Below are 22,185 nucleotides of genomic sequence, written 5' to 3' on the forward strand. Positions count from 1 at the left end.
GTGCTGCCTGTCTTGTGAAATGACCTGGGATGGCGTCGGAATTCACTGTGAAGAGTTGCTGTTTTGAGCGGACAGGATCTGCTGGTGTTGATTTCGAATCCCGGCTTTGCCATGGTACTGATCGGTGGTCTCAGAGCATCAAACCAGCTCTTGTTTCACAAAAGTCGTTAACAACTATTACCATCTTCATTATTGTCTCAAGTCCTACATTTAGTGGGTGGCCTAGTCGTCTAGGGTGCCGGGATTCGCTGCGCAGAGTTGCGTCCCTTGAGCACGCCAGAAACCTATGATTGTGGGTTCGAATCCCGGTTAGCCCCAATTGTGTTTCTAGGTATGTCAGCACTATACCCGTGCTCGTTGGTTTCACCGAAGTGGTAAAAGTCTGAGACCTGCATCTCTTCGGACTTTCCTCCCACATCAAGCTGACACACTGTGATATAACTGGAATACTGTTAAAAGCAGCGTTAAACCCAACTCACTCACTCACTCACTACATTGAGTGGATACATGTGATACAATGTTAACACGGCATTCAGCACCAACTCTCTTGTACTTTTGAAGCATACATTCAGTTGCATTAATATTCATCAGGGACATCTATACAATTCCTTTAATTAGGAACTCAACGCTATTTCCCGCGTCTAAAGCTCTGCATCTGTACACTGTCACACATAAGGGATCCCACACAAATACAATGGAAGCCACAAATATCCAAAAGAAACATTCATGAAACATTAATTAAACATTGGTGATCCCAGAGCTTCTCGAAACAGGTCACCATGACCAGCGCTTCCAGTAGCACCCAAGCTTAAACTCTCCGTAGAAGCACCTGGAAACACCACAAGGCAGTTGTACGGTTTTGCTGTCTTTTAGGTCTCATTCCGAGCCGCGGGCTCAGCCTTCTCCAGGCAGCGCTGTTCCGCGTCAAACTCCTCTGCTCGATGGTACATAGTACTCGCATGCTTGAACTGAAAGATGGATAAAACTGTTTAAAGGTCAGGCTTTGTTTGGTAAAATGTACTCATCAGCTAAAGAAACAGTCAGTGTGTCTGCAAGAGTGAGTTGAGTTTAATTCCGTTTTGAACAATATTCAGTTATGATAACATTTCAGCTTCGTGTGGGAGGATAGATATAAGTGACACAGATCTTAGACATTTAACATTTCGGTCAAACCCAGGGGCACAGGTATGGTGTTGACAAACCAGGATTGATAATCAGTGCGGATATGGGGTTCGAACCCACGATCATAGGATTCTGGCATGCCTGAGGAACAGCCCCCACCCCCACCCCTGTTACCGTTACCATGTCCTAGACAAATGGACCACCTGGGCCCTGTTCTAAAATACTCGATGTGACAATTGTATAAAAAATTGACAAGATTCACGAAGTCTAAATCATTCACTAATCTTTTTCAAACTGAAATAATTTCACATTTCGTTTATAAACTACTACATTACTGCTGTAGTGATTGCATAATTATAAACTTTAGATTCACAGAACTGCAATGTGGACACCGTACCTCTTCACATTTCTCGTATGCCATTCCAGCGAGCTCATATTCTTTGGCATACTGAAGACAAAGTGCAGCCTTTTTGTCAATCTCGGGCCCAAGATCACAGTCAATGAACTCTTCCGCTGCTGTGATGTATTCATTTTTCATGGCCCTTGGGTTATTCTTGAGACCAACAGCTTTCATGGCTCTACTGTGTGCCATGGACGATTTTTCTTTTTGTATGTCACCAGCTATTCTGTAACATTTTGCAGCGTCGTCATACAAACGGCGCACCATGAAAGTATCACCCTGGCTAACCCAGTCCTCTGGTGTGGATTCTTCAGCAAATCCCACATCCGCCTCACCTGGAGATGAAATTAAATTGTTACATATACAGGCCATTGTGACGACACTACAGCTTGAACATAAATGTTGAAACCTGGACAGACATATATTTGAAAGAAAATAGAATTTGAGTGATATGTACTTGTATATGTAACTTGTATAGACTCTAAAGTTACACAATATATACATTATTTTCATCTCACTTTCTCTCGAAACGTCTGTACTATCATCAGGAAGGTGATTTTGGCCAGACTTGCATGGAAGATTTTGGCCAGACTTGCATCGAACCAGGTTTTTAGCCTTGAAGAATTGAAACATTGGTGCCCGCTTCTCTTCATCCTCATCAAAGATCCACACATTGACACGTGCCCGAGTCAGAGCTGTGTACAGGTACTTTAGTTCAAAATTGAGAATCTTGTGTTTGTTGGGTTCAAAGGCCAGTGGATGGACACCAATGCTTTGGAAAACTAAGAATCAAAGAGGATTGTCAATAAAAAACATGTTAAAATTATATCATGTCGGGTAAAGATATATGGAGAGTTGGCATGATATTATCTAATATGAATCGAGCAACGACTTTCTCTCCTGAGCCATGGAAGCCTTGTTTCTTAAAATTTTGAAAATTTAAATGTGAATTCCAAGGAGACATTTATGTATCGTATTTGAGCTCATGAATAATTAATGAATAAGTTCACAATTCCACTATAAACTTAGACATTACTCGATTGTGATTGGTCAATCAGAGGTATCAAATCACAATGGACACCCATGAAGCAGCCGATTTGTCATGTTAGATTGGAGATAAACATACTGCATGTTCTGTACCAAATTCAGTTTAGCTTGCTTGAATCTAGAGGCACCCGAACTCTACACTGTAAACATGTTTATCTCCTGAATGTCTCAAACTCGCTGAATTAAACGGTAATTAAATGATCTCTATTTGTATTCTTTTACATATTTCCGTGAAGATCCGGTATAGAATATGTCTTCAGCAACCCATGCTTGCCGTAAAAGGCGACTATGCTTGTGGTAAGAGGTGACTAACGGGATCGGGAGGTCATACTCGCCGACTTGGTTGATGCATGTCATCGATCCCAATTGTGTGGATTAATCATTGGATTGTCTGATCCAGACTCGATTATTTTTACAGACCGCCGTCATATAGCTGGAACATTGCTGAACGCGGCGTTAAACAACGAACCGACCAAAACAACATATTTCCACTGAAGGTAAACGACATTTACTGACATTATTATTCAAGGAATGAATTTGTTGGCAGTACAAAAACAGCTGAATGAGCATCTAAATAATCATTAAAACATATTCACTGCAATGTCAGGACTTTGCAAGTACAACAATCCTTGCCTATGTGAGAGAAGACTTTTGGAAAACATGTTAAAAAGATCGAACCTTCATGATCTTCTGTAAACGTTTTGGCATGTCTTTCCAAGCACGAAGCTACCACTCTCCATTCTTTCGATGCCTGGAAGATATAAATTCATGAACTGAATCTGCACCAGTATGCAGAGCTTAAATTTTGATGCAGCTATGTGTATTGATGTATAGACTATGAACAGAATCGTTCTAAAATACAAATGATTTGTTTATTCTACCTGTGAGTCTTTGAAAAAATTGAAAAGAAGAATGTCGTTGAATTCCAGTCCTTTGGATTCAATGATAGTGAGGACATTGCAACGTCTGGACATTTCTTCAGGCACACACGCTTTAGCTTCTTCGTTCACTACTAAGATGGCCTGGTGAGCTCCAAAGTCTATTGGCGATGATGAACTTCTATTTCTTCCCTGTGAAATAATGTATTGACAACTGCACTAAGAATACCATACAAATAAAGACATTCATAAACATACAGAAACTAATATCGCATGAATTACATTTGTAGTATTGTTTTAACATTCTAAATTTATCATAGAGTATTTACACTGATCTAAAATGTAAAGCAAGGGACATAATCACAGTAGTAATATATGAACCATTCACTCTAATTTGTTATCTCTAATACTTGTTAAAACTTATTATTATAATCTCATCACCTGAAGAAGTGTATGCAAATCTTCTCTTCTGCACGATTGTATGAGAACTGGAGCTGGCCCTTGAAACAAACCCACGTCTCTTTCCATATGTACTTTGTCAAATGATTCAGGAAAGAACTCTTCCATGACATCCAGGATTGCAGATGTAAGTAATAGCACTCCATTGTGTGACCTATAATTGTGAGTCAGTTTCTGAACACAAGGCACAGTGATTGTGTACTGTGTCTCAAAAAGACCAGATACTTTAGCATGATGGAACAATGATTTCAGATCACAAAAACGAAACGAAACCCCTTTTGTGATGCCTTGGGCCGTGTCACCTGTCAAAAACATTCCGTTTGGATTGCGCATAATGCTGAGAAGCAAAAACAGTTCAGCCTCTGTAAAATCCTGTATTTCATCTACGTATATCTGATGCACGATAAACGGACGGCTTTGCTTTTGGTCTAGGAGACGTTTGTAAATGTTCTGAACGACATCGACAATGTCAAACAGGCCCCTCTGTTTAATGAAGCGGCTGTACTTCTCAAAGAGTTCATAGATAATTTCTCTCTTACCCACAAAGAATGGTGCTTTTTTCCTGCCAACATCAATGTATTCATCTCTTGTGAGATGCCCTGATTCATTTGATAATGCTTTAAACGAACCTTTGATGAAGGACATGATCTCTGCCCATACAAGAGATGGGTGATATTTCATTGCCACTTTTGTGGCAATATCTGGCCATATTTCACGAGCAAATACTTCATATGTGACCTCCTTCCTTGGGTCTATCGGTTTTGTTTGAGTATTTCTGGGAACACCTTTCTCTATATTTGGGTCATCGTCCTTTTGGTCAATGTCAAGTGGAGAAAATCCAAATAACGTAGTTCCATCATCCCATCCGTCTATCCGCACACTGAGTGTGCCATCAGGTTCCCTTTGGAAAAAGTGAGAAGGGCCCAGAGAAGCATCCAGCATCAACAGATATTGCTTCGAGGTGAGAAACAGGGGATAACTAAGATCATCGATATCCTGCAGCCTTGGAGGAAGGTCTTCTGATGCCTTGTGAGCATGTCTTCTTGTTGCCATCTGTCCACGACATAATTCCATGAAATGTTTGTGTACCTCTGTACACAAGACATTGTTTTTGGTCAAAAACAACTGATGGATATGGGTATCCGGATCTGAAATATGAATTAAACAAATGAAGTATCATCTAATTTAGAAATAATCGTCTCCGATTAGCATATATCAACTGACACTAATCAGTTCGTTGATAGGGATTTTATCATACAATTGTTATAATTTTGCTTGCGCTTGCATACTATCACATACTATCCATTTCAGTCTTCAGATAAATAAACTTAGAAATTATTGACATACCAGTTATATTTTTACAGTTGCTCTCAAAGTCTTCATCTTGCATTGGCAGATTTGGTTGTCCAATTTCTGTGATTTTTTCCCAGTATGTGGCGAAATGTGTCCACAACCGATAGACGCAGCAGGTAGTCTTGCCAGTACCACTTCGGCCAAGTAGCAAAACGGGTCCTTTACTTTTCATGTCTATTATACTACGCTCTTTGTCAGTAACTTTGAACAGGAAGTCAACATTAACATGTACATTCTGTAGAATGACATCAACCATTGCGGAGGAAAATGTTTGAAACTTGTGTATGTGGGGCATTTTCGCATCGTCACTGACAAGACAGAAATCAAGATCATCTTCATGGTTTGTTCTTGCTGCCACATATGACACGGGCATTCGTTGTTTCATACATCCTTCAAACTGTGAATGCTTACACCCTTTAAGCATTTTCTCTATCTTTTCACGACTTTCACTTCTTTTATGGCATTCCACAACATGTGCTATTGTTCTCTGCAATTTGCCATGATCTAACACTACGGCCCAAACTCGAATAACTTCATGATACATTGTGTTGCTTTGTTGGTTCGAGATATCCCTTGATATGCCAACTTCCCAGATGATTCTGGCTGCTTTGGACGTTTTAGCTTCATATAATGGAATTTGCAAACCGTTGTGTGTTACTGGTTTGTGTACGTTTCTTGTCCATTCCCCCTTGCCAATCTGATTTAATGCCTTTATTACTTGTGATTTTACAACACAAGTCATTTTTCGAAGTTCTTTCCAAAATGATGGCAGGCATTCAATCTCCCAAATTAGATTGTCAAAATCTAAAACATCACTTTGATAACTGCTCTTTTCACTTGCACCCACTCCACTCTTATCATCAAGTTTAATTATATCTGACAATTTCTGTTTTGCCACTCTGCACAATTTTTCACGTATCCTTGCCTTACAACTCTCAATGTGTTCTTCTAAAATTGTCTCACTCGCCGGCCGCGAGTAGCCATTTAATAACTGAAACCGCTTGTCATCCCTGACATATTGAACAGGTGTCTTCCCCTCTGAGTTTACAGCACTGGAACAAACCTTCCAGTGACAGAGCAGTTTAACTGCGTTGTATGCATTCTCACTAAATGGATACTTGCAAGCTACATGCAGTGGTGTATCCTGATCTAGATTGCCCTTGTTAGGATTGAGGTCTGAATGTCTCTTTGAATCGTCTTTGTACAGCTGCATCAATTTCTCAAGGAGGCCAAAGTTACCTGTTAAGTATATCATGACATGACAATTGGACTATTGCAATCCGAAAGAATAAATTTTAATGATATTTTAGGGGCTTTTTACAGATCTTATTATTAACCATTTCAAACAAATATCCGGTGGTCTGATTTAAAGCTAATTAATAATTAAAACTAAACTAATTTTAAAAAGCCAAGTCATACAAAAAGATCATTACCTTTTTCCAACGCAAGTATAAGTGCTGTATGTATTGGTGTATTGCCCCCTGAGTCGGTTGTGACAGCAGAGGTGTTGACCCCATCCTCCACTAAGCGAAGGGCCAGTTGTACCTCTTTGTATTTTACAGCAAAATGCATGGACTCTGCTCCTTTCTTTGGAGACAGGTTTGCACCATGATCGCAGAAGATTGTGTATAGTTTCAGTTTCTGGTCTTCTTGTCCTTGGAAAGAATCACTAGCGATGAAATTCCTTATGGAAATTGACTGAAACAACGTTGGAGAGAGGTTTTCTACTCCGAGTATCTCTATCGTTCTCTGCACATGATGCCATTTCCCATTCGATGCCAAATTTTGTATGAGGTTCTTCAATTGTGGTAGCGGTATAGTCATTAGGCTTCCAGGGAGATCTAGAAAGGGATAACAAAAAATAATTGGTTATGCACAGATCATACCTTTTCACTCCTTTCTCATCAAAACTTCATAAAAAAGTGACAAAACAATTAAAAGATACGGCAATTTCGCTGAATTGTGTCCATTATGTGCCGAAATTTGTCTTCAAACGATAGAGACAGCTGGTTATTTATCTTTTTCACTTCTTCCATTTGCTGTTTTACCACAGGTACGGTAACGCGTTAGTTACGGTATTATTACATGACAGTATTGTTTAAATAATAAATGACTGAAAGCTCCTGAACTATGAACACTGTGTCAAAATGTTTGGTAACAGCGTGGGGGCACTGGAGGTCCAGTCGGCCAGGCACGGCAAATCACTATCCAGAGGAGTGCCGGAATCATCCAAGTTATATACGTCTAAAAATAACTAACACAAAGGTTAATCTAACATACCCTTATGTAACTAAAAATAACGGTATTATTCCATCTCATTCACTGATGATGAGACCCGTGAAGATCCGGGTTAGAATAGGTCTTCCGCAACCCATTCTTGCCGTAAAAGGCAACTATGCTTGTCGTAAGAGGAGACAAACGGGATCGGGAGGTCAGGCTCGCTGACTTGGTTGATGTCATCGATCCCAATTGCGTAGATAGATGCTCATGATGTAAATCACTGGATTGTCTGGTCCAGACTCGATTATTTACAGACCGCCGTCACATAGCTGGAATAATGCGGCGTTAAGCAACAAACAAGCATACACTGATGATGATGCCAATAGGCAATCTAACGAAGGGATGTGTCTACGTAATGAAGATGAAGAGTTGTGATCAGATCAAGTCTGAGACAACACCTTCGAAAAGAGTATTATTTATCCAGCATGCAGGACAATTGACTGTAAAAGACGCCAGAAATCCAGACTGATGTACTGACATGTATGAGTACATGCACTTGAAGACTTCAGTCCAATATTATTACCTTCATAAGAAAGTGGAATGAAAGAACACCCGTTTTTCGACTATTCTCAAACATGGTCTGATGGCTGATGGCTTATTTAATAATTAGCACTGGGTTATCATATATTTCTGAAATTATTTTTGCCTTATCATTGCGGTTCAGTTTGTTTGTTGTTTAACGCCGCACTCAACAATATTCCAGCCATATGACGGCGGTTGTGGTTCAGTAATATATACATATATAAAATGTAACTTATTTCAACGCTACCTATTTTATTTCAAAGATAACTAACTACCTTACAATGTGATCTGTGACCATCGTGCCAAGTGTATTCAGTAACGTTATGTCTCAAATGTCAACAATCAGCTGTTCTGTGTCTTTAATGAACTAATTTAAGAATTCACCTTACAGTAAACTACGGTAATAACAAACTCAAATGGACCTCTAGTTTTAGTTCGTTATAACCGTAGTTCGTTATAAGCATATATACAATATCGATACGGCAAATGGCCGGGACCAAAAATTAAGTTGGTAATATCCGTCAGTTCGTTATATGCGTGTTCGTTATATACGTATTTTACTGTATATGTATGTCCACGTAAACTAAATCTTAAAATGATATGTTGATTTAAGTGAGGGTGTATGGGCATGCATAACCGAAAAGTGCATTTTACCTTCTACATTTGCGGTGTCAACAATTTGTTCAATTGTTCGCTGATGCTGAGATCCTTTATTGTTAGCACACAGTAGTTCCACTAACATACGAACGTTCTGAATCTGTGATGTGTCTTTTCCTGTTAAACTGTGTTGTTGCTGGTTTGAATCCTTTTCTGTGGATTCCTGACTTGATCTCTTCTCTGCAAGCTCCTCTGCTGAGATGTGGAAAACGAAGATAAGTACAATAATGCATGCATTATTTACCCACTTTGAAAGACAACATATCTGTAGCACTTTGATAAACTATTGTACTTCAAATTTCATTTACATGAACATTATATGGTAACTGATATCTATTTGGTCTGGAAAATGAATATAAATGCATCATCAGTAATCATACTCTGCCATATGAACGCAGATGAACAACAGTGCCCTCACTTAACAAGTTTATAGAAATCAACACTTATATCATGATATCACCACCGCCTCCGTGGTCTAGTGGTAGAGCGGAAGGTCCGGGGGATTGAACCCCGGCCGCGTCATACCAAGAGACGTTAACAGATGATACATGTTGTTACCCTGTATGGAGCTCGGCATTAAAGGGCTCAAACAAAGGATGGTCGGCTCGGAGTCAGTATACTGTAACTGAGTGGGGTATTCATGTTAAACTGCGGCATGGTGTCGCAGTGAGGTAGCACTATAAATCGGCATCAGGCCGGACTAGTACAAGCAGCCACACAAACACACACACGTACATACACGTCGCTATATAAGTGCAATAATCTTGGACGCGACGTTAAACCTCATTGCACCTCACCTCAGCACATGACATCACCATAATCTACATACAGGATCCAATATTCAAACAAAACTATTTCTTGACCTACATGTGACATATTGCCGTTTTGTGATATTATTTTTCTAAAAATATCAATATTATGGATAATACTTATTCATGTGCAGACTAGATTTGCGAATTATTCGAAACTTGATGCAATAGCCGTATACACCAAAAATCCATTAAACTCAAAGAAAGTACTTGTAAAAGATGACTTGTTCTGGTGTTCGGATAATTTCTCTTTTGATTCTTCCTTTTCCTTTTGGCTATTAATTGACCCAGTCTTTGGTGTTGTGTATCCAGCTTGTATCAGCAAAACAACCCTCCGATCATTGTGCTTGACAATGCAATCGACTGGCGTGCGCCCCGCCTTGTTCTTTGTGTCGACTTGGACCCCTTCTTGAATCAACAGTTGAACCAATTCCAGTGCTGCTTTACTATACTTGCGCTTGCAGGCCAGGTGCAGAAGTGTATCACCCCGTGCGTCTGCTCTTCCGGGATGAAGATAATGGTATTTTTTTGGATTTGACCTGTGCAGAGCAATGAGCTTCTTTAGAAAGGCAAGGCCACCTGAAACATTAGATATAAAGCACCTGAGACTAAAGACTCTGGGATATAATCATCGTTGTGATTTGAAATAAGGATCTCAATCTCAATCATGACAATAATTTGACTTGTGTATATATTACTAAATGCAATGTCCTAACTCAGACAGGAAATCTAAAATACATAAACCTAATTTGAAAGTGTGTTTTGGCAAGAGATATCACTTGAGTTATTTAGAATTAATGACTATTTTTTTAGCTATTCATAACTTCAGAAAGGAAGACATCTTGTCACTCAAATCGAATCGTGCAAGGATGAGCAAATATATTTTGGTGATGAGCATGTTGTGTTCACAATGTAGAGCTATGTCCCTTGACGACTTGACAGGGCTAAATTGAATTTGGAACAGAATGTGTGGCGTGAAAAGAGACTGGAAGTGTGAAAGACAGTTGCTTCGTAAGAAAAACATTAGGTGGTTATGCCTTATGAAAATGAATCAAACATTGCAAGGTAAAGTTCTAAACTGCAGACATGTATGACGTCACAACGTTCATTGTGATATGACGTCACAGTCGGAGATGTTAACCTCTACCTTGTCCTTAGAATGTGCAATAAACTCAATTTCTATCGTGTTTTCAGCCCAGAATGTACCTATGTGTGTACTTTGTATAGTGAAGTGACTGCATCTTTTCGCAGGTAATCACCTTTATCAGTATTTCAAAATGCCACTGACAATTATTGAAAAAGAAGCAAATTCCTGTTTATTAGGTTAATTAGATGAGGCTAAATTTGAAATTATTGTCACGGAAGAATATTTGGTAAACATGTTTACTGACGCAGTAAGCCTTCGGTGGAAGCAGCATTGAAGACAGCATGCAGTTGTGGCTCATCCGAGTTTGTAGACAAGTAGAAAGGGCTGCCGCCAATGTCAAATAGATATTCCATGAGGCCCAAGGATGCTGCTTTCAACAGGACTTGTGAAAAGTACTTTGCACCATATCTGTTGGCTATCCTCAAAACACTTTCCTTTTCGAAATCGTTGATTGTATCACAGTCTAGAAGATTTGGAATAGATATCGAATTTGGAAGTCCTGAATCCAGTCCTTCCTCACCATATACATCGACAACTGTCTTTATATGTTTCCACATTCCCCTTGAAGCAAAACGTTCTATCAGTGCCTTCACGATGGAAACATGTACCTTTTTTATGGAGATGTTATCGAGATCTGTAATCGAGGTCAAAATCGTGAATACTATTTTTGTTGTATAGTTTTCAATGTCTAATAGCACAACGCATAGAACAATTACATTTCTCAACCACCCTGTTGCCCAAATCTCCAAATTCTTAAATCATGTAGTTCAGAATATACCAGTTAGCAGATTTGTTTTCACAACTTTCCCTCTGCTCTTTCGCCTGTTTGACTTTCCATTCTTTCCTCGAACCCCCAAAGCCAGCTTCCCGAGGCAAGGGAGTTAACTAACCATAAATGTCGACTGGACTTTTATGGTCAGTTAACTCAAAACGTGTACATACTTTATCTCAAATATTTGAATGTTAGGCTTTGAGAGCATTTGTACACTGTAAAAGTTTATAAGGTTTCAACCAACGGACTTTAAAATCACATAAATAGCTTTATAGCATGATATTGTTACTGATGTTCATAGAAACAGACTCACCCGATGGACTTGCAGTATTAACAATGGACGACAAACATTTCACAACAACTGTGTGATGACAAGCTGTAGTATGATATTGGAGCAATATTCCAACAAATCTATCCACACCTCTGGCGGTATCTTGTCTGTTGATGGAAGCCCAACCCTCTTCATACATGCTCTCACATATGCGGTCTGCACCCATCTCTTCTTTGTTGCTTGTAATTGTGAAGTGAGCTAGAATTGGAAGTAGGTAGAAAAATGGCAAACACGCTAAGCATAACATTACCATATTTATCAAGTGTATGGTTGATGCATCTGTAACAACCAAGGCAACATCGATCAGATGTGCAGAGTTGCGTCCCTTAGATATATCAGTATACACTGATCTGATGCTTGGTCTGTCGTGTACGCATACGATACGCATACGACCAGATTTACTTACAAAGTGGCTATGATTGATATTACAAAAATATTGCAACGTTAAACCAAATTCAATGACTGGCTCCCACGTAAATACATTCAAATAAATTAGCAGTGCAATGTACATTCCTTCCTCAATTATTTGTATTAAATTCAGTTAAATATTTACTATTGAATTTATATTATATAGAAATATTGATACGATAATGTATTGCCAAGAAGAAATACGCTGTGATGAATTCATCTGATGGCTGGATGCATTGAATGGCATTCTGTCCTTTATGGTTTGTTGCGTGAGGATCGACACAGTTCTCAATGAGATATGTCAGCACTCTGATCTTCATGAGTTCTGGGGCAAAACATTTGCATGCAGTGCAGAAGATCATCACTGCAACGTTGCGTTCAAATTACCACGGATGATGGATGAGACGTGTGTTCTTTTCATCACAAATTCAACCTCACAACATGACGCCACTGCTTCAAAAAGGATGAACTCTTGATTCATCCAAGAGCCAATCATTTACCTCTCCATATATATACCCAAATCCGATCATCAGAATGGAACAGGCTCTCGTCGCTGAACAGTACCCTTGACCATCACCGATGACGTCACCATTAGCAAGCGTTTGTGCAGATGGCGATCGTTCCGTGGGATGGTCACACGTGGTCTACCAATTCGAGGCCTGTTCCAAGAGTGCCCAGTATGGTGTAATGCCTAAAGTAGTCTGGCAATGATCTGTTGGCTGCACTCGAGCGTTCTTGCACTATGGACCTCAGCAGACTCCATCAGCGCCACCTTGACATTTTCATCTCGTGTGATCATCAAAAACACGTTTCACACCAAATTCACCAAAAATAATTCTTTTCTCAAAATGCACGGATTTCTAACAGTAAGAGCATGTTGGATGTTTGGTCAATCGTTTTCCAGCGGAATTTAGTTTCTTTTAGCCAAGGTATTCAAACTTATTTATACTTCCTTTTCATCAGCAGTTTAGTAAGTTGTCGAAATCGCATTTGTAATCACAGGTTTCTACAAAATTTTGTTATTATTTAGGGAAAGACCACTCAATATTCTAGGGCCTGGGTTTTCGTTTGAGGCAGAATATATTTCAGTTCTCTGAAAGGAGAAGTCATCATGTTTTAAAACTATCAAACCCTTATTTTCCAGAGCATCCAGCTTGTCAAGTGAACGAATGATTTTCAAGTCTAAGGACATACTATTTTTTCCTGCATTTTCTGCAACATATGATAGTTTCAAACAAAATCCCAGGGGACGCCAGAATATCCATGCAAATACTCGTAGACTATGATTTCCTTGCAAATAGACTATGTCAGTGGTTGTTTTTTTTACATGTAATGAAACAAAAACAACTCTTACGTGAGGCAAACGCTACTTCGAGGCCTGCATGAAGATATGTATCATCAGCTCTTGTGGTCATAGTATGGTGTTTGCTTCCCATTTTCATTAGGAATAAGATGGAATCCCCTAGCCAGGGGTTTTCACACAAAAATCGAGTATTGCAGAGTGGTTTCAGATCCAGGTCCACCTGAGACACTAACACAGGTGCATTAAGCATCAATAGGTAGTCCTTGTAGGCCGAATCCCAATCCGAGGCAGAAACATGAAAGAGCACCATCTCCGCCCACATCTCACGCCCAATAGTATACAGCTGAGGGACAGCGATCTGGTGGGGCATACCTGAAGGACACACCACGTACGATGTTAGGGGGATAAATGTCATAATATTAATATATTAATAATTAATAAGGAGATTGCTGCATATATGCATCTGTCTGATAAACATTTGCCATGTGACCCGTGAAGGTCCGGGGTAGAATAGGTCTTCAGCAACCCACACTTGCCACACTATACTTGTCTTGGAGGCGACTAATGGGATCGGGTGGTCAGGCTCGCTGACTTGGTTGATGCATGTCATCATTTGCAGGCTTTCCTCCAAAATTCTGATGACACGTGATGGATATACTGTTCGCAGCCCCGTTAAACCCTACATTACTCACACACTTTTCAGGTTAATTTCGGAATTGTATGTACTACGTTGATACGCTCAAGTCTCCAATATACCAATGACACATCACTGAATTAATTATGAAGCTCGTTCACTTACATTTACATTTCACTATTTCTGAAAGTATCTCCTGCTTTGTGGCTTGAGTGCAGTTTGAGGATAGGACGTTGAAGGCTGTAACGAACGATTCAATAGCTTGGACTGTCTCTCCGAGTTCTTTAAGAGATTTTCCGACTCGAATATGGGCCTGCAATGAAAAAAGAATCACTTTATCTGTACGGCGTTCATCATAATGAAGAAATATGTTTTACATGTTTAACTAGATTCACAGTACATACAAACATTAATAATTTATGTGTACTGTAGTTTCGGTCTATGGTGTCTCAATACACTGTGAAGTTAATTCTAAGATTCGATGGTGCGCGTCTGAAAGTGGCGTAAAATCCAAATGTGCATGTATACCACCAATACTTCAAAATCATGCCCCGTGAAGATTCGTGTTAGAATTTGTCTTCAGCAAACCATGCTTTTCGAACGAGGTCACTAAAGGGATCAAGTGATCCGGCTCTTTGACGAGGTGGATGTTTGTCATCGTATCCCAGCAGCTTAGATCGATGATCATGCTGTCAATCACTGGAATGTCTGGTCCAGACTCGGCTATATGCAGACCACCGCCAAATATTGCTGAGTGTGGCATTAAACAACAAGCAAACACAATCATACACATCCAAAAGTGTTGAAAATATTTCTTCTATTGGCGTTAGAGTGAGTGAGTGATTATGGTTTTACGCCGCTTTTAGCAATATTCCAGCAATATCACGGCGGGGGACACCACAAATGGGCTTCACACATTGTACCCATATCGGGAATCGAACCCGGGTCTTCGGCGTGACGAGCGAACGCTTTAACCACTAGGCTACCCGACCGCCACTATTGGCGTTAGAACGACTGATAATTGAACATTAGCAAATATAAAGACGCACTTTGAAGTTTCTACTGTCTTGCTTGGCGCTCTCCAAGCTATCTGTCAGAGCCTGTGTTGGCATGTTGCTTCTCAGGTAACATTCGGCTCTTTTCCCATGGAGGCGAGAGAGCAAACTGAAAGTTTTACTTTGCCTCCAAAAGAAAATATAGGACCACCACGGTGTGTCGTTACTTGTATTCTCATTGCAGCAATCGATGGCCTTTGTGTAATAGTCAATCGCCTTCATAAATCTCCCTAACCGGAATTCTGCGTTCCCCTTTTCCCTCAGAGTTTCGGCGTTGTCATTCCCTGCATGACATCAAAATAAATGCTTTATAAATTAATTAAATAATCCCATTTATTAAAATAGAAACAATCAACTTGAAAAAAGTATCTAAATATGGTCTTGTTAATGGGTTCAATCAAAAGTTCTTTTGTGCGCAGGCTAATTTTCATTTTCGTCCTATTCCTCCCAATATATGTTCCAAAGTGACATAACTGTACAATTGCTGAGTATTTTATATGTTTTCCCACCTTACTCGAACTATATTTTATAAGTAACTACAGTATGTACTGTCAACATATACTAGCATACCGGCCAGTCAAATCATAAAGGAACTTTGCACCCTAGTTATATCTATGTTACCTGAGCCAACACACATCTTACCTGACCCGCTAGTCGACGTAACAGGCACTGTACCCATGGTATAGGAGTCGTGCGGCCGCTGAATGTATTCAGCATGTGTAACAGTATTGTGGTATTGAGTGTCCCTGAAGAAATATCTGCTCCATGACAGAAAGAGTGTTCATCCAAGATCCAGAAGACGCTTTATCGTTCCTATGATGTTCTGCACTGAAATAATCTGTAAACATATGGTAATTTATATGTATTTCTCTGCTTCGATGTCCTCCTGCTGCAGATGAAGCGTGAAAAAGCTGAACACTTTACCGACGATATATTGTCTGTACCCGACTAGACACGAGTATCTCCCAATCACCTGACTGCGCTAAGCGGCCTTGATAAGAGATAACACGTTTTATCATTCACATGCATACGTGGTGTAGACTTGGCAGTTGTGGCAGGATCACGAGGGGCACATTGGATGTTCCGCGTGCGGCGTTTCGCTTTTAAGTGATTTATTCTGCCTCTCAGAAATCCAGGCGCAGCCTTTATTGCTCGTGGCAGCGTAAAAGATATTTATTCCCCTGCTGAGAAATTTATTACCCTCCAAGGCGGGTTACACAGTATTTTATCAAGATCACGTGGACCAATCAGATCTCATCATTCTGACATGGAGGTATGATAAGGTCAGTTACACGACTCTTGTGGGGTTTCTTCAAAATTACAAAAAAACACTTCGTCATTTCTAGATTAGTGTGATATATGATTGAACGTTACTGAAATGTGACATTTTATACCGTGAGCACTTAACTTAATTTGAACGTACTTTATTTTCTTATTTCATTTTATTTCATGTGTGTTTATTTCTTGTTGGTTTTGTTTATTTCATTATTGTTTTTAATTTATTATTTTTAATAATGTCTACTTGTTAATGTTAAGATTATTAGACTATCTCGTACTTTTCATGCATGATAAGTGTTTTTCGTGTTGCTTGTTTGTTTAAATCTCATCACACTTTGGGATGAATCAGGACAAAAACTATTCACAGAAAATAATCAGATTAGTTACACTTCAGTTACTACTTTGTACCTGTTGTTGCATTTGTTATGACTAAAGCATACCCAATTCTCCACCTTTTGTTAAAACACTGCGTGTTCCATTGGAGTTGATATCAGTCAATTTTAAAGGAAAATTGGGTTATTGTTAATTATGTAATGACTTGATGAGTAAAATTGAGGGGTGAAAAGTATTTATTACTCCCAGACAACATATCCAAACCATTACTTTATTTTAGAACATGCAATCACACATTACCAATTGAAAAGGGTCGCTGGCTGAACATTACCAGGAAAAGAGATTTTGTACATTGTGTAATTCGCAACAAATTGGCGACGAGTTCCATTATTTATTCAGATGTAAAGCTTTGGCGAATTAACGTTCTTCTGTTATCAGTGATTATTATTATGAATGGCCTAACATGTCAAAATATAAGAAACTTGTTGGGAATAATAAGATCAGTGTCCTGAATGTTTTTGTCAAGTTCTCTAAAACATTGATACGCCATCTTGTTGTAATTTGTATACATTTATGTATACTCATGTAAATGTAACTCATGTACCACCATTGGTGGTTCCTTTGAGTAATAAAGAGAGAGACTTCAGGGTTAAAATTGATCTCAGTGCTTAATTTCTTTCAATAGTATTCTACAAGTTTGGTGTGAGAGGTTTTCATCAGTTGATGTAAATGTATTACGACGCGCTGCCACTGTGACTGACTTACTGAGGTAGCTCTTAACATGCTTTTCTTATCTCATGGTGATGATATTTGAATACATGTGTTGTGTAAGATGTTTCTGGAGAGCAGGTTGTGCATACATACGTAAATGTCACCTCTCTTTTTTTGGAACTATTTTATTCCGCGATACAGAAGGTTATTTGATGGCTGTCAGTGTAATCATGAAGTCACACGTACCAAATATTGTATCTAGATCTAGGCCTACATCTTTTGAAGTAACAAGTATTACTATAAAAACATATAAGAATTGACTCCCACTTTGTGTGAGTTTATTGGCGTATAAACCTTCATAGAGTGAGGGCCAAACTGTATGAACGTCGGAAAAACACACTAACATTCAGCAGCTAATCATATCAAACATAATATTCCACTTAAGGAATGGGACTTACAGCTTGCACAAATCCTACGAGACGGAACTCTTGCAAAAAGGTCCTAACGCCCCAAACTCACTTCAGTGCTTAAGGAGACGACATATATATCAGTAACTATTTAGACAACCTAACTGCCTTACCCTCCCCTATTAGCCCAACCTTAACTAGGACACCCCTTTTAAAGTTTTACCTCTTTCTTTGTTTTACATTACGCTGTTTATTTTAAAATCAATTGAACTGATTTCATTATAAATCTACTCCTTTATGCCACACTAAGTACTATATTCCAAATTTGTTATCACATTTTTTACTTTTGTTAACGATGGGGTGGTTAGGGTTGAAGTGATTGCACTAGCAATAAAGTGTAGATTTCCTGAAGATAACACCTGGTTTAAGGGTAACTGTTAGCGTTAATAAATAATGCACACAAACCCAATCCAGCTGAGGCAGGTAAGACTTACCAAATCATTCCCGACTTGAGTTAGACTCCCTTTTCAATTTATTCTTTTGGGTCTCGTGAACAGTCAATAGGAATTTGTGCTTATATCGATAACGATGACGCATAGCCTCGCAATTAATCAATAGATAATGCTGTCAGTGAAACCAGTGCAATGTAGGTTAATTTTAATCTTAGAGACACATTTATGTGACACAGCGATTTAGTCTGTGAACTATGTTTGAGAAAGGACAAGTTGAGTTGCAAAACTTGTTATCCATGAAGGAGATCAGGTGGACTTTGATATGATCGACCATGATTACATACGCATATAGGGCGTTGTTCCAAAATGCAAGTTGAATGTAGTGCATGTTGAATAGTTTCATGATTACGTTGCGACTCACCTCCAGGTGAAAGCAACTTGAATAAGTATTCTTCAAATGAAAAAGATAGCATTATGTGTTACGATGTTTGGTTGCTTGAATAGGTGCCTATTGACAAGCTGCATTTATACTCCTTCATGTCAACATACAATGGTATATTTGCCTGACCTGCCTATAAAGTTTCCTCATATCCCATGCTGATGTGTTAAGGTAAAAAAGTGACAAAACCCTTTCCATATTCATAGGAAATCTCTGCAAAAAGCATGTAGTCACAATTTAGTTTTTGTCATAATCGTTTGAGAGATAACCAGTCTGTGACAGAAGTCATCTTCGATCGTCCCCAATGCGTTAAAGTCGCGACTTCCTGCCTTAACATTCGTTAAAGAAGAAGAAACAAGAATCTTACCAGAATACAAATAAACTCGGGCGTCGTCTCTTTCAAACGTTAGCTGCGAAGTTGGTCTTTAACTCCAGGCTGCTTCCCCTCGATCACTATAACTGATGTTGTGGTGACAGCTGATAGTTGCAGGTCACTCACGGCCGATCTATGTTTTGAACAGCATTTAAGTAACATCGCCGCATACATCGCTCAAAACAAGTTATACATTACGCGTTCAATGGCAGTTAGCTCCCTTTGATATTCAAGGAAGTGTAGTACTTTCGTTTCAGATTCTTGAAATAGCTCACGAGTTCTTTTTTTTAGAGATGACTGCAAATATATGTAGGCGATGTGGTTTTAGACTCATGATTTGTGTACGTGTATATGGAACGGACAGACCAAACAGAGGTGAGTACCGAATAGATGTAATCAGCACGAAAATGTCATTGAATATTTCTAGTTACAGTAAACTACGGTTATAACGAACTCAAAGGGACCACTAATTTCAGTTCGCAATTACCGTAGTTCGTTATAAGAATAATTTTAGTTCGCAATAACCGTAGTTCGTTATAAGCATATATACAGCAAATGGCCGGGACTGAAAAATAAGCTCGTTATATCGGTCAGTTCGTTATAAGCGTGTTCGTTATAAACGTAGTTTACTGTACTAGATACTTTCAACCGAGCGTTTATCGCACACAATTGAAGTACACGATATTTCAAAATGTGCGTATTGTCAACCAATCAGTATTTGATATACATGTACACAACATACAACGTGTATTTAGGTACAAATATAATGAAATCACACACCGGTGTGCAAGAATAACCAACGAAGACAGCTGTTATCTCAGATATCGCAACATTACACACTTGATTAACTTTAAATAAAGTAATTCGCCTTTTATGTCTCGATTATTGTTTCTAGTGTTCATCATAATGCATTTAGCTGTGCTGTGTACAATAATGCACTCAATAGAGTGTCACCTCGCCCTCAGGTGTACAAGTACACCAACTTACATCATGTCGATTTATGAGATCAATATTGTACTGAATGCACACTGACAATGTACCTCTAAAACCCGAATAGGTGTACACGTTCAAGGACGTTGATAGACATTTCTAAGAACCCACTTCGTATTTGTGTTCCAGGTAGTCTATTTATATCGATGACAGACCCGCAGTCGTAGTATCGTTGTGGCTATCAGAGTTACATATTGTTTGTCATTTATCCACGTCCTGATAAGAGTTATCCACGTCCTGGTAAGAGAACACTGAATTTTTACATGCAACAAAATTTACCTAGCTCTATGACGCCTTTTAAACATCTACCCCCACTTTTTTATACCCTTTTGAAATACACTGATGACGTTTTTGTGCTTTTGACAAAACTTATTTCAATGTAGTGCTATACACCCATGTAGATATATTTGTGGATATTGACCTTTTTCACACTTTCGCCATCTTGGATCGAAAACGAGGCTTGGAGAGCATAGCTCCATGCAGTGTGAGTCTCATCAGCTGATAGGGAACAGACAGCATGTTGTGCATTTCACTAATGGACATTTCAAACAAACAAAAAATGGTATCATCTGTATCTAATACAGAAGATATTTAACATTTAATCCTGAGGTCCAACTAAAATATGCCTGTAATACACAGGAATTAGCATTTTGCTGTCAGGATCCCGGAAGTGAATCGAAAAGTGCATTTCGAGATACGTATTTCAGAAATGATTGTTTTATCATAACCTCGTCGGCATATAGGTACAACGTGTCAGTACATTCAATGACAGAAGTTTTGTATCGTAAATGAACTGCATAACATGAAACACGTCAGTGTACTTTTGCCAATTTGCTCAGTCAATGCGTGGCTTGGCGAACTCGAGATCGTCTATCATCTTTATTTCACGTTTCAGAGTGGTGTTTGGTGCACAACGCACTATCGTTTTGCCATGAGTCCAGTTGACAAAAGACACTTTTTCTGTGTCATCTTAACATATTACGATGTAAATAAAATTAGTTCACAAAATAATTCGTGTGTCAAAATAAATATTCAGACGGGACGATAACTCTATTCAGTGTGTACAATGACAGATGATACTTTACTTGTTCTTCAAACATCACTTAATTAAATGATTATTGCCGATTGAGATTGCAAAGTGCACGACAAAAGTAATAATGTGTGAACTGTTTAAACTAAGTTAAAAGGAAAGTAAAAATTGATAAATATAAATTATGAATGAAATTGAAGAAATATAAGAATTAATACAACCACCAACTTCTTAAAAACCCTCACCTAATCCTGTATGATGATAGGCAATTATATATCAAAAGGAAGCTACTGATACATTTATCCTGAATAGTTTGAAAATGTCTTGATCAGATATGAGTACAGATAAAATAACAAAATATATAAAGGAATCAACTTCAATCGGTAATCAAGACAAGATAAAATATATGTATCGGTACAATTATGTTGATGGAAGAATCTGGATTTCTCATATTTAACAAAGAAAAACAAACCGAAATTTTCATGTCTTTATTTCTCACAATATAAGATTTCAAAACTTAACATGGACCGGGTGTCTTTGTCAGTCAAAAGCTCCTAATTAAATTCCAGGAGAAAATAAATTTTTTGCTTGTAAACAAATGGTACAATGTGCTTTTTTAGTGTCTGATAAATATTGGCCATGTTGTTTTGTGAGTGAATAATTAATTAAAAATAATTCTGTTTATACATAAGTTTATTGTAATGTCTATATCAATTTATACATTTGGAATATTTGAATACAAACTGTTAAAGAGTTATCTGTTTCTGTAAATTATATAAAGATCACATGTAGATTGAACATTTACTGGCCATTAATTAGGTTTTTTTTTGTTCATTTCATGACATGATTAATTTGGTACAGTAAGTAACTATAATTTTGGTAGAAATATTGTTTACAAAATTGCAGATCAAACTGTACCTTACTTCAAATATTTACACACCCTTTATGTAATAATTCAGTTGAAATATTACACCTCATGCAATCTAATCTGTCAA

The 22,185-nt window shown here is 38.5% G+C and overlaps 2 protein-coding genes across 2 annotated transcripts in view; one reads left to right on the forward strand and one right to left on the reverse strand.

Annotated features, from left to right (window-relative positions):
- Nucleotides 1-370: 370 nt before the first annotated feature.
- On the reverse strand, nucleotides 371-19,315 carry LOC124129378 (TPR and ankyrin repeat-containing protein 1-like). The gene is made up of 17 exons (XM_048401749.1): nucleotides 19,165-19,315; nucleotides 15,820-16,015; nucleotides 15,172-15,461; nucleotides 14,288-14,435; nucleotides 13,540-13,860; nucleotides 11,760-11,975; nucleotides 10,919-11,308; nucleotides 9,738-10,106; nucleotides 8,716-8,913; nucleotides 6,693-7,100; nucleotides 5,254-6,498; nucleotides 3,889-5,054; nucleotides 3,451-3,639; nucleotides 3,248-3,320; nucleotides 2,041-2,304; nucleotides 1,520-1,857; nucleotides 371-968 (listed from the first exon to the last, which is right to left on the reverse strand). The coding sequence occupies exons 2-17, from the start codon at nucleotides 15,854-15,856 to the stop codon at nucleotides 870-872; spliced, it is 5,751 nt and encodes a 1,916-aa protein (XP_048257706.1). The 5' UTR covers nucleotides 15,857-16,015; nucleotides 19,165-19,315; the 3' UTR covers nucleotides 371-869.
- A 115-nt stretch (nucleotides 19,316-19,430) lies between these two features.
- Nucleotides 19,431-22,185, forward strand: part of LOC124143776 (TPR and ankyrin repeat-containing protein 1-like) — a 46,260-nt gene continuing 43,505 nt past the window's right edge. Inside the window, exon 1 of the mRNA XM_046512865.2 lies at nucleotides 19,431-19,545. The gene's annotated coding sequence lies outside the window, so the exon portion shown is untranslated. The remainder of the gene's footprint in view (nucleotides 19,546-22,185) is intronic.

The sequence above is a fragment of the Haliotis rufescens genome, unplaced genomic scaffold (assembly GCF_023055435.1).
Source record: "Haliotis rufescens isolate VD_foot unplaced genomic scaffold, xgHalRufe1.0.p SCAF_1, whole genome shotgun sequence".
NCBI lineage: Eukaryota > Metazoa > Mollusca > Gastropoda > Lepetellida > Haliotidae > Haliotis > Haliotis rufescens.

Bases quoted from the DNA above. Each gene is read 5' to 3' on its own strand.
- LOC124129378 (XM_048401749.1), bottom strand. From the start codon at position 15,856: ATGGGTACAGTGCCTGTTACGTCGACTAGCGGGTCAG. The intron at 11,309-11,759 runs GTGAGTCTGTTT...CCTCGATTACAG, and splicing joins TAATACTGCAAGTCCATCGG to ATCTCGATAACATCTCCATA. The intron at 5,055-5,253 runs GTATGTCAATAA...TTCATATTTCAG, and splicing joins CAACTGTAAAAATATAACTG to ATCCGGATACCCATATCCAT.